The 18560-nt window shown below is 45.4% G+C and overlaps 1 protein-coding gene across 1 annotated transcript; it reads right to left on the bottom strand.

The window, feature by feature from the left end:
- Positions 1 to 902: 902 nt before the first annotated feature.
- KCNJ8 (potassium inwardly rectifying channel subfamily J member 8) lies at positions 903 to 7613 on the bottom strand. The gene is made up of 3 exons (XM_044281523.1): positions 6283 to 7613; positions 5254 to 5688; positions 903 to 3042 (listed from the first exon to the last, which is right to left on the bottom strand). The coding sequence occupies exons 2-3, from the start codon at positions 5604 to 5606 to the stop codon at positions 2142 to 2144; spliced, it is 1254 nt and encodes a 417-aa protein (XP_044137458.1). The 5' UTR covers positions 5607 to 5688; positions 6283 to 7613; the 3' UTR covers positions 903 to 2141.
- Positions 7614 to 18560: the final 10947 nt, after the last annotated feature.

The following is an 18560-nucleotide window of genomic DNA, read 5'->3' as shown; positions in this document are numbered from 1 at the left end:
TATGCCTCCCTAGACAGTTTCATAAAGTGTCTACAAAAGGGGGGTGCCAAAGTGGAGTCCTAAAACGTGCCCATCTGCTAAATTTAGTAATGCTGTGCACTATTATTATGGTGCAGAATATTTGTTTAAAGTGAGCCAACTATGGAGGAGAAAAGTGTCTAACATATCTTGCAAGATGGATCTCCAAACTTATCATCAGGATACAGTGACCTGCTACAGTAAATGATTGTTTTCAGTGGTCACATGTCCTTGTAGAGAGGAACCAAAAAGTACAGAGCCCTCTAGAAACCCGGGGAACATCAGAATGTGAGCTGAGGGAGGTTGGGAATGTATTATTTATTTTATTGTTTTATACTATTTTGAGTGGATTTTAAACAATTTGAAGTGGCTGGACAACCGCTTTTAGTTTTGTACAGATTTTCAGCCTCTGAATATAAGCATATTCCCATTTACTGACAGCAAGCAAAGATCTGCACACATTGTCACCCTATGCAAATGCATAATAATGTTGGATTTTATTGCAATTGTCACATTACTGCGCACTTTTTACCCCCGTGCCACAATACCATAACAGTCGCTAAGACACCAGACTCCCCACCACCTCACTCATGACTGATGACTGTTATGTATACAGCCAGGTACCTGAGTCATTATTGATCAAAGGGTGAAGTCCATTATATGCTAAGAATACTGCCACACGTTCAGGCTTACTGATGTTGTTTTCGAAGCCAAAATCAGGATTGTATCAAAAAAGGAGAGACAGTATAAAGGACAGATATGACTTCTCTTTTTTTAATTCACTCCTGGTTTTGGCTTTCAAAACTGCATGCAGAAACCTGACCGTGTCACCCTAAGTGTCACAGATTTAGTAAACAGATCAGCCAACAGCAATATGCTGATAGTTTCTAGGCAACAAAAGTTTTATTTTTTTTATACTGAGAAAACACTATTACACAGAGTAAAATATTTATGAAAAAATGAGCAAGCTCCAGTCATTCAGGTTGTCCATTGACATCAGACCATACCCCATGTAATGTCCATAGGGGGCTTCAATGTAGGATGTGCAAGAGAGGACCCTGGTTAAGGCTTTTATTCACTGTGTGCAAGAGGTAAAAAAAAAAAGTGTAATTCTAGAAGTAATAACAAGTGTTGTATACAAGTCAATAAATAGAGAGAGAGGGGAAAAGAGGAGGGTGAAGGAATGTAGAGAAAGATGGAAAAAGAAGAAGGGCAGGCAGAGATGGGAGGAGGAAGACATAGGGTGGTGACGGAGAGCAGAGGAGGTTGGAGGATGGCAGAGAAAGGCAGTTAAGGGGGGCAAAGAAATGTGGAGGAAGTTGGAAGAGATCAATAGAAGTAGAAGGAAGACACAGATAGGTGCAGGGGAGTAGAGAAGAAGAGTAGAGTTGAGTGGAGGAACATGAATAATGGTAGAACAGGAGAGCAGAGGTGGGTGGAAAAAGAAATGGATTGCAGAGGAGAGGACTATATCAGATGATAAGGGGTGAAGGGGTACAGAGAAGGGTGGAGGAAGGCAGAGGAAAGTGGAGAAGGAAAGCAGAGAAAGTGGAGGAAGGTGGAGCAAGATGGTGGAAAGTGGAGAAAGATAGACAGAGGTGGATTGGAAGGTAGAGGAGGGCACAGGAAGACAGAAAAGGGCAGAGAAATGAGATGGAGGAGGAGAGCAGGAGTTCAGTGGAGGATGGCCAAGAAATGCAGAGTAGGGGGCATTGGTGGGTGGACTGCGGAAGATGAGGAGGGACACAGAAAGGTGGAGAAGAATGGAGGAGAGTGGATGAAGGCAAAGGTGGAGGGCAAAGGAAGACATATGAAAAGAAAGGTTAAGTGGGGAGAAATAAGATGAAGGTGGAGTTAAGGTTTGTTAACATCTGCAATGCAGAGCCTCAAACAGAGATCCTGATAATAATAGCACTGATGTAAATGAGCACTAAGGTTGGTGATGAAGGATATGTAGGAAGACTGAGTAAAGTGGAGGAGGGCAGAAGAGGAATGCAGAAGAGGTAGATGGAGAAAGGCTGATGAGGGTGGACGTGGGTGGAGATAGGGGGTGAGAGCAGATGACTGTGGCAAAGGGGGGTAAAGAAGGGTAGTGGAAGGCAGAGGGGGATGGGGTGTCTCTGTCATGTCTCCCCTGATGACTTGTTCTGCTCTGGGGTCATGAATTGCACTTTGGGTATGATAAGTCCTGAGTTGTTGCGTCTCATGGAGTTGGTGCGCCGCATGGAGTTGTTCCTTCTCATAGAGTTGCGCTTTCTGAGGGAATTCTGGTGGGACAACTCACTCTTCTGGAGGGTCTGAATTAATATGGAAGGCTTCTCGTCCAGTTCTCGGGCGCTGCAGCGTGGTGTGGCCACTTTAGTTGTGTTGCCAAATTTGGAGTAGTCCACAGAATAGATGCCTTCCTCCTCTGAGACAATGGACACAAAGCGGTGACCCCACAGGATCTCCTCAGTGATGTAGGAGGTCCGGGCTTGGGTCGTGATTCCTGTGGTCTCCACCACTCCTTCTAGGATGACAATGACCTCAAGGTCCTGTGTAGACAGGTCGGAGGCTGAGACATCATATAGTGGACTCCTCTTGTCTATCACATGACAGACAATCAGTGGTGCCACCAAGAAAATATTATTGCTCTCTATAAAGTTGTCCACAGGAACGTCAATCTGATGGATAGGAATTACCTCGCCTTCTGGAGTAACTGTTTTCCTGACCACTTGAATCCTTATAGAGGCGCTGATGATCATGCTCTTACGCAGGTCACCAATCCGAAACATTAGGCAAAGCTTCCCATTCCTCACAGCTATGACAGCATGGCGGCTGAAGATCAGGGTCTCAGCCCGGCGGTGGGACTGCGCTGTTTTCATGAAGATGCAGCCCAGCATGACAGCGTTGACAATCAAACCAACAATGTTTTGCATAATCAGGAGGCTGATGGCGAGGGGGCACTCTTCTGTCATCATCCGTCCACCAAATCCAATAGTCACTTGCACCTCAATGGAAAAAAGAAAAGCAGCCGTAAATGACCTGGAAGAGAGGAAAAAATGGTCGTTATTGTGTGAAGCTAAACAGGAAATCAGAATTTTTAGCATTCACATAATGCAATAAAACTTTTTGGGGAGCACTGTCTTTGTGATTGCTGTGGGGGCTCTATGAGTTTTCCTAGAACACTGTGGATGTCCTTGCTATGGCGGCATCAAAGGGGCACATTTATTAAGACTGACATTTTAGACATCAGTCTTAATAAGCCCTATTGCGATGGTTCTGCAAAGTTATAAAGAGGTGCAGGCCTCTTCATAACTTCGTGGATCCTTCGCCGGTTCTAAATGTAAGACTGTTTCCTAGGTGTCTTACATTTAGACCTTTGCCAGCCTGCCCCCTTCCCCACCCATGCCATACCCAGAATTTTAGACTGGGAGTGAGCAAGGAGAAGTCACAGATGGCGGCGCAACTAACCATTATGCAGAAATCTGCGCCTGAAATGCGGCTATTATAGGTGTATTTCAGTATAATAAATGACCCCCATAATATGTATCCACAGAAGATGCTTACATGTTTTGGACCAATAGTATTGTCCTTATACATAGCCTATATACCTATAATTTTTCCAAAGGATGTGACTGTCATTGTCATGGGAGAACTGTGGATGTCATTGATATGAGGACATTGTGGCTGTTCCAGATTTTGGGGTACTGCAGTTGTCACGTTTATGGGGACACTTTGGATGTCAATGTGGGCATCAGCATTATGGGATGGGAAACCATTGTGGCAGTTACTGGGGTACTGTTGATGTTATAGGGACAAATGCAGCTGTCACTGTTATAGAGAACACTGTCACTCTTACTGTTAGGGTAGCACTGTGGCTGCTCCTGTATAGGGTCTCTGTGGTTGTCACTGTTATGGGAGCACAGTAGCTGTCAATGTTATTGGGCATTGTGACTGGCAATGTTATGAGGGTGCTGAGTATTCTAATATCACATGCACACTGTGAATGCAAAGGCAATGGAGCTGTCACTATTTTGAGGGTACTGTGGCCGTCACTTTAATTGGGGCACTGTGTCTTGCACTGTTATGGGAACATTGTGCCTTTCACTGTTATGGGGGCAATGCAGCCTCTGTCTCTTTTATGAGACATCTGTGGCTGCCACCTTTATGGAGACACTGTGGTTGGCACTGTCATATGGACACTGTAGATGTTGACACTGTCTGTTATGGGACATCTGTGGCTGTTATTGTAATGAAGACACTGTAGCAGGCTCTCTGGATGTCACTGTTAGGCCTCATGCACGCGACCGTTGTGTGTTTTGCGGTCCGCAAATTGTGTGTCCGCAAAACACGGATGGTGTCCGTGTGCGTTCCGCAATTTGGGGAACAGCACGGACAGCCATTGATATAACTGCCTATTCTTGTCCGCAAAACGGACAAGAATAGGACAGGTTATATTTTTTTTGCAGACCACGGAACGGAGCAACGGATGCGGACAGCATGCAGAGTGCTGTCCGCATCTTTTGCGGCCCCATTGAAGTGAATGGATCCGCATCCAAGCCGCAAAAACTGCGGCTCGGATGTGGACCAAAACAACGGTCGTGTGCATGAGGCCTTAGAAAAGGACACTGAGGCTGTTACTGTTACAGGGGCACTAAGAATGTCACTGTTATGGAATCACTGTGGTCTACACATCATTTGATGCCTGTAGCTCCTCTGCTGACATCCTTTTTATAGGGCCATTGTGTAGCTGTAACTCACCATCTACATCAATATCCACACTTTATGTGCCACTGGACATTGATAGAAATGGTGCTGGCCGTGCTGCATGCGGATCACGGACCCATTCACTTGAATGGGGTCCGCGATCCGTCCGTTCCACAAAAAGATAGAATATCTTTTTGCGGAACGGAAGCATGGAACGGAACCCCACAGAAGCACTCCGTAGTGCTTCCGTTCCGTTCCACACCGCATCTCCGGATTTGCAGACCCATTCAAGTGAATGGGTCTGCATCCGTGATGCGGAATGCACAATGCTGGTGCCCCGTGTATATGTGGGCCGCAACACGGCCACGGGGTACACAAATTGGTGTGCAAGAGGCCTTAGTCTGCCCCAAATGTATTCAATGGCATGCAACATTTGATAAATTAGGCCCAAATTACGGAAACAGAGACTCCTGCAAAAGTGACTTTAAAAATTCCCTTCATATTAAATCTTCCCACTGCCACCCACCACCCACTTTCCCCACTTACTTAACGTTGGCGACGCATGGCTCCCGTCTGATTATATTCTCTCTGATGTCCATATCACCATGAGCGAAAGCCACCAACCACCACATCATGGCGAACAACAGCCAACTGCACAGAAAGGACATAGTGAAGATAACCAGAGTGTGCCGCCACTTCAGGTCCACCAGGGTGGTGAACACGTCTTGTAGAAAACGTCCTTGTTCCCGGATGTTTTTATGTGCCACATTACATGCTCCATTCTTTGCTACAAAACGTGCTTTTCGCAGACAGTCACGGATTCTTGGTTTCCGAAGATTTTCTGCAGCAATTCTGGCCAAAACATATTCCTCAGGTATTATGCTCTTCCGGGCCAACATTCTGCTGATTTCATGCTCTAATAATAATCTACAATATGTGAGATGTCAGGGGCAGAGTCCTGCTACCTCCAGGGGGTACAATCTAAATGGGAAAAATAGAGAAAAGATTTCACTCCGGTGAAGACCAAAAAAATTTATGATATCACTGAGATCAACAGTGACATCATGGAAAATGCAACTTATCCATTCACTAAAGAGCAGAGGTGACCTCACAAAGAATGCAGCCTATCCATTCATTAGAGATCAGTGATGACATCACTGAGAATGGAGATTATCCTTTCACTAGAGACCAACGAAGACATCACTAAGAATGTAGGTTATTCTTTCACTAGAAAGCAGTGCTGACATCACTAAGAATAGAGATTATCCTTTCACTAGAAAGCAGTGGTGACATCACTAAGAATAGAGATTATCCTTTCACTACAGAGCAGTGATGACATCACTAATAATGGAAATTATCCATGGACTAGTGAGCAGTGTTGACCCCATGTACATTACTCTAGTATTTGAAGATGTGGTATATATGGAGTAAATATACCAGTATCAGGAATTGTTAGTATTCTAGGAACGTCACCCCTTTACTGGACAAAGTGCACCCCTCCTCTCACAGCACAGTCTACTCCACCTGTCTAAGTAGCATACATACTGTCTCATATCTTAAATAGCCACTACTTACCGTCTGTCCACATTGTACAGATTTGAGATACAGATCTTAGGTCCAGGTCGCTGGTGGAGTAGATGATGACTGTAGACCACAGAATGACTGGTCCCTGCACCTTGATGCCTTCAGTGTGACCCACAGACTGACCAGTCCTTATACCTTGATGTCCTGGATCACCTTCTTTGGATCTAGAGCTGTTATTTTCGGTTGTCTTAGAACTTTCCACATAGCACATAAGTCTGCTCCCCTGTCCAGCAATCAGTCTGGAAGTTTTCCTGCAGCAGCTGCAGTTTGTAGTGAGGGGAGGGTCTGAGAGCAGAAGGATTTCTGTCTTAGTGTCCCTGGAGGCTTGGGCACTGCAGATCAGGGTAATGTGCCCAGGTACAGCCAGCCCTGGCACCATATGCAGGAACATCAAACAGGAGTCATGATCCCTGGCTGATATGGGTGACCCCAGGACTGTGGAAGTTTACTGACCAGGGATCATGCATGGACATCATGTAATGGGACTTCCTAGCACGTGGAGACTGGACAATGAAAGATCCACAAAGGACTCAAGAAATTGTGAGATTATAAACACAAAGATGTCAGAGCAGGAAGGTGAATCAGAAAGAAAGCAAAAATCATTGACAACTTCTTTCCCACATAGAATTTCATCTAGAAACCAATAAGAAGCAACCCCAGGGATGGAAAGGTTAAATCACTAAACTAGGGGATGGTATTATGGCCCAGGTCCAATCATCTGTAAGCGATGTTTTGTGTTTCTCGTTTGTTGCTCGTGGATATAAATCAGTGCAGGAAAAATCAGGAAGACTGACGTCCAGTATGATGGCCATAATGATTTGACCGGCAGCCATAGAACCAACCGTCTCAATATCAGGGCTTCCACTAAACACTAGAAAAACCCCTTCAGAAATCTCCTGAGGAACCCAAGATCACCGAATCTCATAAAGCCCCCACAACCTGAGAGCAATTGGTCCCCTCTGCCAAGTAGTAGCCTTCAGCTTCTCCTTACTATCTTCTTACTTGCGGTTGGCATTATAAGCTACTTTAAAGGGGTTGCTCGGGAATACATAACTTCTAACGGGTGCCAGCAGCCTGCCTTCCAACTAAAGGGATCATTCTTACCTGCTCCTCGCCACTCCAGTTCCCCATGCTGGTTCTCACATTTGCATCTTCCAGTCCAGGGTTTGTTTTCTTCCTCCCCAGCATTGGCAAAGTCACCTGTTCATCTTCAGCCAGCCGCTAGCATCAGCTGTGACATGTCCACAAGAGATACGTCACCGCTGAAGCCATCGTTTGCCTGAAGAGGATCTGGTGATTATGCTGATGCCAAGGATAGAAGATCCAGAGCCAGAGCAGAGGACCAGAGCAGTAGGGAGCAAGTAAGTATGATCTTTTCTGTAGTGGAGGCAGGCTGCCAGCACCTGTTAGAAATTTTGTATTCTTGCACAACCCCCTTGTACAACCTCCTAGACATTGACAACTGACTATTATTGGTTGGGTGTGTCCCTACATAGTCTACTTCTGTCAACACTGATTGGACAATGTCAGACTGCAGGGACACATTCGCAACTGGTAACACTCAGGTGTCAATTGATACCACCAGGAGGCAGTGTGTATACACAGTGGTATCAGTTACCTCCACTCCACCTTGGGGCAGTCTGTATACACAGTGATGTCAGGTACCTCAGTGTAACCTTCAATCTGCTTGACCACATACCTGTGATTCCACTTTTGTTCAAAGTGGTAGTTACATCAATTGCAGGGATCAGCAATGGAACAGTTTAGTGGCATTGTGGTGTCAGACACCAACTGCATGGATTTTAATGACCTATCCTGAGGACAGATCATCAATATTGGAGGCCTAGAAAACTCCTTTAATTGCTCTGCCCAATTATTGACAGATTCAGGTAGCCTTATAGATACACTCCATGGGCCTCTGTATCCGCTCGCGGCAGTCATCTCTATGATCAATGCAAGGAGACAACTGGAAGCTGAAAAATCATTGTTTAGATCCTGCAATGGATAGAGAAGGCATATGGGACATGTGTAATGGGGGGCATGGGAAGCAGTCTGTGAGAGAAGAGGGGACATGTGCACACCTCCCAACTTTTTGCACGGTCACTTATGGTTCTTTGTGTGAAAGTCCATTTCCCCTGCATATTTATACACTTTAATAGTTTTCTTAGTGCACAATAGTAACATAGTAACATCATTTATAAGGCTGAAAAAAGACATCTGTCCATCCAGTTCGGCCTGTAATCCTGCAAGTTGATCCAGAGGAAGGCAAAAAAAAAACCTGTGAGGTAGAAGCCAATTCTCCTCACTTTGGGGGGGGAAAAAAAATTCCTCCCCAACTACAATCAGGCAATCAGAATAACTCCCTGGATGAACGACCCCTCTCTAGTAGCTATAGCCTGTAATATTATTACACTCCAGAAATACGTCCAGGCCCCTCTTGAATTCCTTTATTGTACTCACCATCACCACCTCCTCAGGCAGAGAGTTCCATAGTCTCACTGCTCTTACCGTAAAGAATCCTCTTCTATGTTTGTGTACAAACCTTCTTTCCTCCAGACGCAGAGGATGTCCCCTCGCCACAGTCACCGTCCTGGGGATAAATAGATGATGGGAGAGATCTCTGTACTGACCCCTGATATATTTATACATAGTAATTAGATCTCCCCTCAGTCGTCTTTTTTCTAAAGTGAAGAACCCTAATGTTGGTAATCTTTCAGGGTACTGTAGTCCCCCCATTCCAGTTATTACTTTAGTTGCCCTCCTCTGAACCCTCTCCAGCTCTGCTATGTCTGCCTTGTTCACAGGAGGGCAGTGGAAACAGAAAAAAAGGAAGTTAATCCAATCCTTCAGGGATCAAAGAATCCCAAAGGGAATTAAGTAATAAGGGCGCCGACAGTGGTGGGATAGTGTGTGAAGAAGAGAGGGAAAGCAGGAATAAGAGTAGGCTGCTCAAAGGAGAATGTTTGATAAATATCAGAACACCTAAAAAACTGTGGTTACGGAAATGTGGGGAGAGGTGATGTCCCCTGAATGGGGGGGGGGGGGTTACCCCCAGCAAACAGTCTCTGCCCACAGAAAAAAAAGGGACAGATAAGTAATGAGTGCCACTCCTAGAGTTTTAGAAAAAAGTACTATAAGTATTTGCGTTTTGAGATGGTAGAGGTAGAGGCTAATGGAGTAGGTGAGGAGAATAATAGTCCAAAGGTAGACACGTATAGAAGTAATAATATTAAGGTGAGAGGTTCAGATCACTCGATAGAACTATCGATCATACGAACCAGTATATAGGCTATTAGATAATCAATGGATAAAAGGATAATCAAAACCAGTATTCATTAAATTATTATAAGGATATTTAAAGATATAATTTACATAAAAAGGCAATAAATATATGTGCACTCACTTCACTGGAGGGTAGTCATCAGGATAAGCACATAACACCTGTGATGTTGAACCCCCCCCCCCCCCTTCCCGGCCAGGATCGCATATAGATGGATAGTGATGGATGGCAGCACTCTTCAAGGCTTCAGATCTATCACTTTATTTAGACAATGTATGGCTCGACGCGTTTCGGGGACTAGAATTCCCCTTCCTCAGGAGCAGGTGCAGACACAGGAGTCCAGAACTGTACACAGTACTCCATGTGTGGTCTGACTATGAACTTGTAAAGTGGCAGGACTATGTTCTCTTCACGGGCATCTATGCCCCTTTTGATGCAACCCATTATCTTATTGGCCTCGGCAGCAGCTGCCTGACACTAGTTTCTACAGCTTAGTTTGCTGTTCACTTAAATTCCTAGGTTCTTTTCCATGTCAGTGTTACCCAGTGTTTTAACATTTAGTATGTACTGGTGACTTGCATTATTCCTTACCATGTGCATGACCTTACATTTGTCAGTGTTAAACCTCATCTACCACTTATCTGCCCAAGCCTCCAATCTATTCAGATCCCTCTGTAGTAGTATACTGTCCTCTTCCGTGTTAATTACTTTAACACAGTTTAGTGTCATCTGCAAAAAATTATATTTTACTGAGCAAGCCTTCTACAAGATCATTAAAAAATATATTGAAGAGGATAGGGCCCAATACTGACCCCCTAAGGTACTCCACTAGTAACAGTGACCCGATCTGAGTGTGTACTGTTTATAACCACCCTCTGTTTTCTATCATTGAGCCAGTTACTTACCCACATACAGACATTTTCTCCCAGTCCAAGCATTTTCATTTTATATACTAACCTTTTATGTGGTACAGTGTCAAATGCTTTGGAGAAGTCCAGATATACAACATCCATTGATTCGCTGCGGTCATGTCTAGAACTTACCTCCTCATAGAAACGGATTAAATTAGTTTGACATGACCGATCCCTCATGAAGCCATGCTGATATTTGCTTATTTTCATTGAGGTACTCCAAGATAGCATCTCTTAGAAAACCTTCAAACAGTTTACCCACGAAAGATGTTAAACTTACCGGCCTATGGTTTCCGGGCTTTGTTTTTGGACCCTTTTTGAATATTGGCACCACATTTGCTATGCGCCAATCCTGTGGCACACTCCCTATCAGTATAGAGTCCTTAAATATCAGAAAGATGGGTCTGGCTATGACATTACTTAATTATCTTAGGATATGGGGGTTTATGCCATCTGGTCCAGGCGATTTGTCTATTTTAATCTTTTTAAGACGCACCTGTACTTCTTTCTGGGTCAGACAGGGCACTTTTAATGGGGAATTTACTTTGACATTCTGCATTTCATCTGACACTTTATTTAGTTTATTTTCTTCAGTGATTACAGAGGAGAAAAAATATTTCATAGCTTTAATAGATTAATTGTGCAAAACTTATCTGAATATAGACATTTCTAAAATCCAAATTGCATTAAATAATACACAAGGTGGGGTAAAATATATGAAGAGGAACCAAACACTTTCTTGATCAATATTGTTAATGTAACAATGCAAATCTATACCTCAGATCAAAGAGAGGGACATTTAAGGAGCAAAGAGGAACAGAGGAACGTGGGTCCATAATAGGGACTTTCACTCAAAAAGTGGGACACTTGGGGAGTCTGCATGTGGAGTAGTTCTAGTGATAAAAAAGACTATGGAGAGAAGTCTGTGTAGCAGAGGGGATCATGGGGAACAGTCTGTGTATTAGAGAAGGGCATGGGAGCTGTCTAACATGGAGGGGCATGGCAAGCAGTCTATGTGAGTCAAAAGGCATAGAGAAAGTCTGTGTAACAGCAGTCTGAGAGAGGGGGAAATTAGTCCATACTTGTCACAGCCTTCCAAACCCTTTCACTACATTAGTCCACCAGGCATGCAGACATTAACCCATTCACTGCTGCAGACCATCAGAGTTGCAGACATCAATTTCTTCTCTGCCCTAGAGATGTTACCATAAAACCACTTAACAGTCCTACGTATCTAATTATGACAAATTATTTGGTCGCTATACAGCAATATTTTTTTGCCGCTGTCCTGCTTTACCAAGAACAGCATCCAAAGTCCTAAATTCCCTGCTTTTTAGCTAGAAAGGCTTAGAGAGTACTTTGCTTAGGACCACCAGAATTTAGTCTGTTTGCAACAGTTCAGCTCACTTGTTGAATGTAGATCCAGTGAGTAAGTGATGACCGGTACTTGGTCAGCGCCACTTCAGCAATGGATAATTACTCCACAAGAGGAACATATCCAGCATACCTTTATATAAAATCCATACTTTCCGTCATCATCAAAAACAGTTCAGTGCACACAGTGCTTCCAAATTCCTATGCATTTCGGATAAACGCATGTTGTCATGGCATGGTTACCCTGTATGCACAGTGGTGTCAGTTACCTCATCACCACCAGGGGACAGTCTGCATAAACAGTGGTATCAGTTGCCTCCTTGCCACCCGGAGGCATACACAGTGGTGTCAGTTACCTCATTGCTTCTGGGGGCAGTCTGTATACATAATGGTTTCTGTTAGTTATTTCAGTGCCACTAGGGGTAGTATGTATACACAGTGGTTCCAGTCACCCCAGCATTACTTATATCAGGGGACCATTTCATGCGGCAGGACCATTCCTTATGGCCCCCAGCCAGAACATACTGTGAAAATGCTAATGACCGCTTCCATTATGGAAGCGATCATTAGCATGCGGGAGCCACAGGAAGGTGAGAACAGCACATTGCTAGCTGTACTCACCTTAACTGGTCTTCCAGAACCATGCTGTGTCCTGACATGTACAGTGTCAGGACGTAGTGCACATAGACGTGCACTATGATCTGACGCTGTGCGCTGTCAGGTCACAGTACAGCTAGGCAGGAAGAACACCAGGGAGGGTAAGTGAATCTGTCCGGAGCTGGAGAGGTAAGTTTATTTTTTTTATTTTTTTTAAATGTCTGATCTGAAGTCTGATTGGGGCTGATCTGAGGGTGGGGAGGGTCTGATGTGAGACTGGGGGGTTTGATGGGGGTTGATGTGAGGCAGGGAGGTCTGATGGGGGCTGAGCTGAGGCTGGGGGGGTCTGATATGAGGCTGGGAGGCCTATTGGGGGCTTGATATGAGGCTGGGGGGGGTCTGATATGAGGCTGGGGGTCTGATCTCAGGCTGATGGGGCCTATTGAGGGTCTGATCTGAGGCTGGTGGGCCTAATCTGAGGCTGGGGGTCTGATCTGAGGCTGGGGGGTCTGATGGGGGCTAATCTGAGACTTGGGAGGGTCTGATGGGGGTCTGATCTGAGGTTGGGAGGTCTGATGGGGGTGTGTTCTGAGGCTGGGGGGCTGATTTAAGGCTGGGGAGGGTCTAATCTGAGGCTGATGTAGGCTGGTGGGGTCTGATAGGAGGTTGATTTGAGGCTGGAGGAGGTGGGGGGCAGATCTGAGGCTGAGAAAGGGACAAAAGCAGGGAAAGGTGCGAAGAAAGAGGCAGGGACAGTGGCAGAGAGAGAGAAAGCTGGGTGAACCCCTCCCTGCATTCAGCTTGGCTGCCATTAATGCCAAATAAAGAATTAAATACATAACATTCTCAACTAAAAAATTAGACTGCTATATGTGGTCAAAATGGCGCCTGTACTATTTGTAATATATAGTGCAGGCCCATTTTGATCTGAAAAAATAGAGCGCTCTATTTTTTTTTTTTTATTGAAGCGCAATTTCTGTAACTTACCCCTAAGTCACTTATATGTTTGACCAAATATAGCCATCTAATTTTTAAGTTGAGAATTTTGTATGGCCCCCGAACGATGTTACAATTATCCAAAGGGCCCTCGGCAGTAGTGTCGTCAGTTAATTCAGGACCACCAGTGAGTAGTCTGTAACCATAGCGGTGTCAGTGTTGCTTAGCTGTTTCTATAACTCCTATAGAAGCGCATAACAGCTATGGACATGCACATCCACCTGTCCGTTCATTCTCCCTAAGATTATAGTGGTCAGGTCACCTCATCAGGACGGTCAGTGGACTCTTGTTCTACAGAAAGGTGCAGGTCCTAGAGGTGAGCTTTACATCTATGGTAGATTTATAGTGCAGTGTCCTGAAACACACTGCTTAATGTTGTGATTGTGTTTCATGCAAACTGTACTTTTAAATTTGTTCTCATAGGAGGGGGAGGTTCTAACAGGCCTCCCAGGGCTGACTCCGCCCCACACTCAGTGCTCAGTGCAGGAAGAAGAAGGTCAGTGTGTGATGATGTCTGAGGACAAGCTGAACCTCAGCAGCCATTTTGCAGAGATATAAAAGCTCCATAGTTAGTTCCATGTACCAGCCCATAAAAGGGAAAAGATTACAGTATCTCCGGGCTACCCAGAGAGGGAATGAGGATATTGAAGAAGGAAGGTAACTGTCATTTATCAGACTCCAGCCTCCTTTGCTTCATGTGGAGAGATTCAAAGCTACAAGCTACCCACCATATTTAAAGAAAAAAAGGCCATTTGTCTGAGTATAGTAATCCTAGAAGAGGATACAGAGGTACAGCATTATACAGTACAACCGAGATAGTTCACCCCTCCTACCTGGAGAAATAAGAGAGAGAATGTCTGATTGTCATAGAGGACTATGCCTTATGCAACTTCTGGGAACTAATGTGAATCACTGTGAAAGCTGCCTTTATGTAAATGACTGTTACATACCTTGATGATCTGTGGATCAGCTTCAGTTAAGTACTGGGAGTTTGTTGAAAGCTCTAGTCTCCCTTATTCTATATCATCATTTTAACTACTACCACCAACATTTGCATCTAACGGTGCTGGCGTCACAAACCAGGGGCCCAGCCAACAAAGCACCTAACACCAATTACCATCAAGGGCACCTCAACCAACATCTGGCTGGTGTTCCCTGCAGCCGAGAGTGCCCTGGAGGATTTCGCAGTGTTCAAAGTGGAAAAATCGCATGTTTCTTTGTCACTATCACTGCTTGCTGTCAGTGAATGTGTAACATCCTGAAGTATGTCACTAAACTTCCGTTTCCCTGCTACAATATGTTAGGTGTGACTGTATTGTCATCTTGTGTAAGTTAACTGTGCATTTGTATCATTATATGTATTTTCCATGCCTGTTTCATATAATTGCTGTAATTTCCATGTACACCAGCAGGTGGCAGCAATGTGTTAAGTATCAGTTTAGCATATCTAGACTGGAATAGTCCATTCCAATCTAGCCCCCCCCCCCCCCCCCTCTTTGAGGAGGTGTGGAATGTTCCCACATCCTGCCTCATGGGGAGGAAAGAAAGTTCTAAAGAGTGTACCAGCCACCCCGGCTAGGGGAAGGCTGTGTTAGTAGGAGCTCCCAGAAACAGGGATCCCAAGACAGGATCGAGCCTCAGCTGAGGTAAAGATCACCCTTCCCAGCCTGAGCCATCAGCCTCAGCTGGTTGACAAGAAAAGCAGCCACCTCCAGCCTCCAGGAAGAAGCATTCCCTGTGAGCCAAGCTGTGAGTACATATCCAGAGACCAGGAGAAGCCAAATTCCTCCTCAGCTAGTCAGGCCCATACCAAGCAGAAGACAGACAGAGCAGAAGATAAATACCTGCCAGATTCCCCAGGCACATAGTATAGGAGCAGAAGAGGCATTAACCCCTGCCATACATTGCCAATACCTGCTGGGACCTAAAGACTATTGCTGTACTCAAATGGATTTATGCTGCAACCATTAAGTAAAGACAAGTTGGATCATATTACCTGTTTGGATCTCATTAATTCCTCAATTACTCCTATTAACAACACTCAATTTGTTGCATGTGAGCCAGGATCCAGGAGTCCAGCCGTACCAAGGTAGGACACACAGTTGAAACTATCATATCTGCTATACAGAGACATTGTCCCCCTCCGGCATTCCTCACCTGGTACGTGATTTATAACATCTTAAAGGGCCCTGCTACAGTACCTGCGCAAGCTGCAATTGGCGTCACGAACTATTACACATATATACTGACCCACTGCATAGCAACCCCACTGACCCAGTGTCCTGCTCATTGCATTAAGTGGTGTCACGAACAGGATCGGATTGAATTGTGTGTCCATCCCTAACAACAGAACCGGATCCAATTGTGCGCTAAAACAGACTTAAATCGCATGTTTCACAGTATAATAATAATAAGGGCTGAAGATTGTGCAAAAAACCGTAACAATGGACTTTCTTACTTTTATTGCTGGCCCAGAAAAAGCCGCATTGTGCGCATCAGCACTGCAAGGGTTAATCGGCCATGTTTCCCTCATGGCGCAGCAACTCATTCAAGATTTCCAAGATGGCGAAGATGTCGAATACACGCCCCCTCAAGAGTGCGAAACTAGCGAATACGCCCCCCAGAAGCGGGAAAATCTAGTAACTCCCCCTCAAAGGCGCGAAAATGTCAAATACGCCCCCCTGGGAGCGGGAAAAATTGAGACTGCCCACCATGAACTCTCTATTGTGGACCAAGGGAGTGCAGACTCCTCCCTCTGGGCTCCACCCTCACTTCATGCATTTCCTGCACTGATTGTGACAGAGGAGCCAAAGAAGATGGCGCAGTCCCCAAAGCCAAAGTGGGACCAGATGGTGATACCAGAAGAACCAGTGTACAAGGCTCACCCACCAGAAATCCTGGTCTCCCGGCTTGTGAAGAGAGCTGGCCCCTGCGCTTTTGGAATGTCCCCGGAGGCTGTGAGTTCCTCAACTGGTGGCAAGATGGCCGCCGCTACTCAAACAAAGATAGCCGCCGTCCCGGAACCCGCTCCCGCGGATGAAGACGTCCTATCTCCAGTCCGGACCCCGGAGGCTGTGGATCCCTCCGCGATGACCGAACGCACAGACAAGACATCCCCCCCCAAGATGGCCGTCAGTGTTAAGCCTGCTCCTGCGGATACCACCACCAGCCAAGCTGCCCAGGCCCCGAACATACCTGCGTCACTGACGGCATCTGCAGCTTCGGAGGCAGCCACGATGACGTCACCTACCATGGAGGCTCCCGCACACCACCAGGAGGCACCGGAACCGGCCGCCCGCTGCGACATCAGGTAGGAGCAGACGCGCTCCCTGAGGCCCAGGCCCGGTCCGAAGTTGCCCCTGTATCATGCCCAAGGGACTCTGGTACCCCTGATAGGCCCAAGCCTGCTCCGTCATGCACACATACTGGTTTGGTGGAGGCGCCCAGAACCAACACCTCCAGAGCAGGACGCCTCAATCCTGAGGTCCCCATAGTGATCCCTGAAATCCCTGCGGCTCCAACTCTACAGGTTTGGGAAAATAAATAACTCTGTCCTGACTTTCAATCCCAGAGTACAACCCTACATTCTGCCCTGGAAGCTGCCACAGGCACCCTCAGTTTGCCTACCAGAGCCCCTTCAGCCGGAGGTTTTGTCCACCTCTGCACCAGCTAGGGATCCCGGCTTGCAGCATGTCACAGCTGCATTCACCAGGCTTACTGCTCAGCCAATTCCAAAAGACACCACAAGAGGACAGTGGCGTACTATTACAGCTGCTGAGAGCACCAGACAGTTTAAGGAAAAACTTTTGCATCCTCAAACATGGGATCCAGGAGGAAGATTTCCAGACTTTCCTGTGAGGAAAACTACCCACTATAGCAATTACCCACTACCTTGTGTGGATTGCAATTAACGTTATTGTTCCATTGGATTACAATTGACTATAATGATAATATTGATTGCACTGATATTTGCATAATGTTTTTGCACTAATTTTACCAGTTACCTGTTATGCAACGTTTAAGATAACATGCCCATTGTGTGTATTCTCCTTCTAGGTGCCACAATGTGAATTTATGCACAGTTTATAATGATTGCGCTTAACCATTGCACTTAACAAAAATGTAGCAACTTACTTAAAGTGTGCCTTTTTTACAGCTCTTGTTCTCTCCCCCCTTATACGGATTGTCATCATAGGGACGTTGTATACTAATGGCCTACACCCAGTGATGTATACCCATAGGTACCCAGGGTAGGACCAAGTGGTAAGTCCAGGCAGATCCAGTTACACAGGTACCCCTGCTGCTTCGGGAATCGTTAGAAGCCCTAGGCTGCTCCTTCCCGCTTGTTTTATGTTCCGGATTGTTCCCATCCGGAGGTGTCTCATTTCCAGGAGCGCACGGGATTAAAGACCCTCCTCCTGTGACTTGCCAGAAGACATGGAGACGATAAATACCTCCCCTTCTGAGCCTTTTGCCTAAGGTAAGGCGCCTCAAACCTTAGAGCTGCTACTTAGCTTCCTCATGGACATCATACTGATCGTGCTACAAGCCAAATTTCTTCAGGCTATGGTGCAGGGAAGGGAATACAGGATAAAGCGACCCTTCTATTTGCGGGCATTTCATTACATAATGGTGGGATTACGGAGTAAAGACACCCCCATACTTTCTTTAGTGCTTAAAGGATCCAGAACATACAAAGTCAGTCAGTAAAGGTTTTTCTTTGTTCAGTATTTAGGTTACCTGGTTATACCAAGAGAAGGAAACTGTGTGTTGGACACCTTACTCTAGCAGGCAGGAACCTCGAGAAAGCTGTTAAATGTTTTGTCTATGTATTTATTGGGTACCCAAGCTGATTCCTCCACCCTCTTAGCATACGCTGAGGACGGCTTATCTTAAAGTAAGCGGGTATGTAACATCCTGAAGTATGTCACTAAACTTCCGTTTCCCTGCTACAATATGTTAGGTGTAAATGTATTGTCATCTTGTGTAAGTTAACTGTGCATTTGTATCATTATATGTATTTTCCATGCCTGTTTCATATAATTGCTGTAATTTCCATGTACACCAAAATTGTAGATTCACACTGAAGGCATCAAAACTATGAATTAACA

This window comes from Bufo gargarizans, chromosome 2 (assembly GCF_014858855.1).
Source record: "Bufo gargarizans isolate SCDJY-AF-19 chromosome 2, ASM1485885v1, whole genome shotgun sequence".
Classification (NCBI taxonomy): Eukaryota; Metazoa; Chordata; class Amphibia; order Anura; family Bufonidae; genus Bufo; species Bufo gargarizans.
The sequence above is the reverse complement of the archived record's forward strand: the minus strand, read 5'-3'. Positions and strand labels throughout refer to the sequence as shown.

What these genes read in the sequence shown, in the direction of transcription:
- KCNJ8 (XM_044281523.1), bottom strand. Translation starts at nt 5,606, where the DNA reads ATGTTGGCCCGGAAGAGCATAATACCTGAGGAATATGTTTTGGCCAGA. An exon ending in CCATGCGTCGCCAACGTTAA is followed by an intron (nt 3,043 to 5,253) that starts GTAAGTGGGGAA and finishes CCTCTCTTCCAG; the next exon opens with GTCATTTACGGCTGCTTTTC.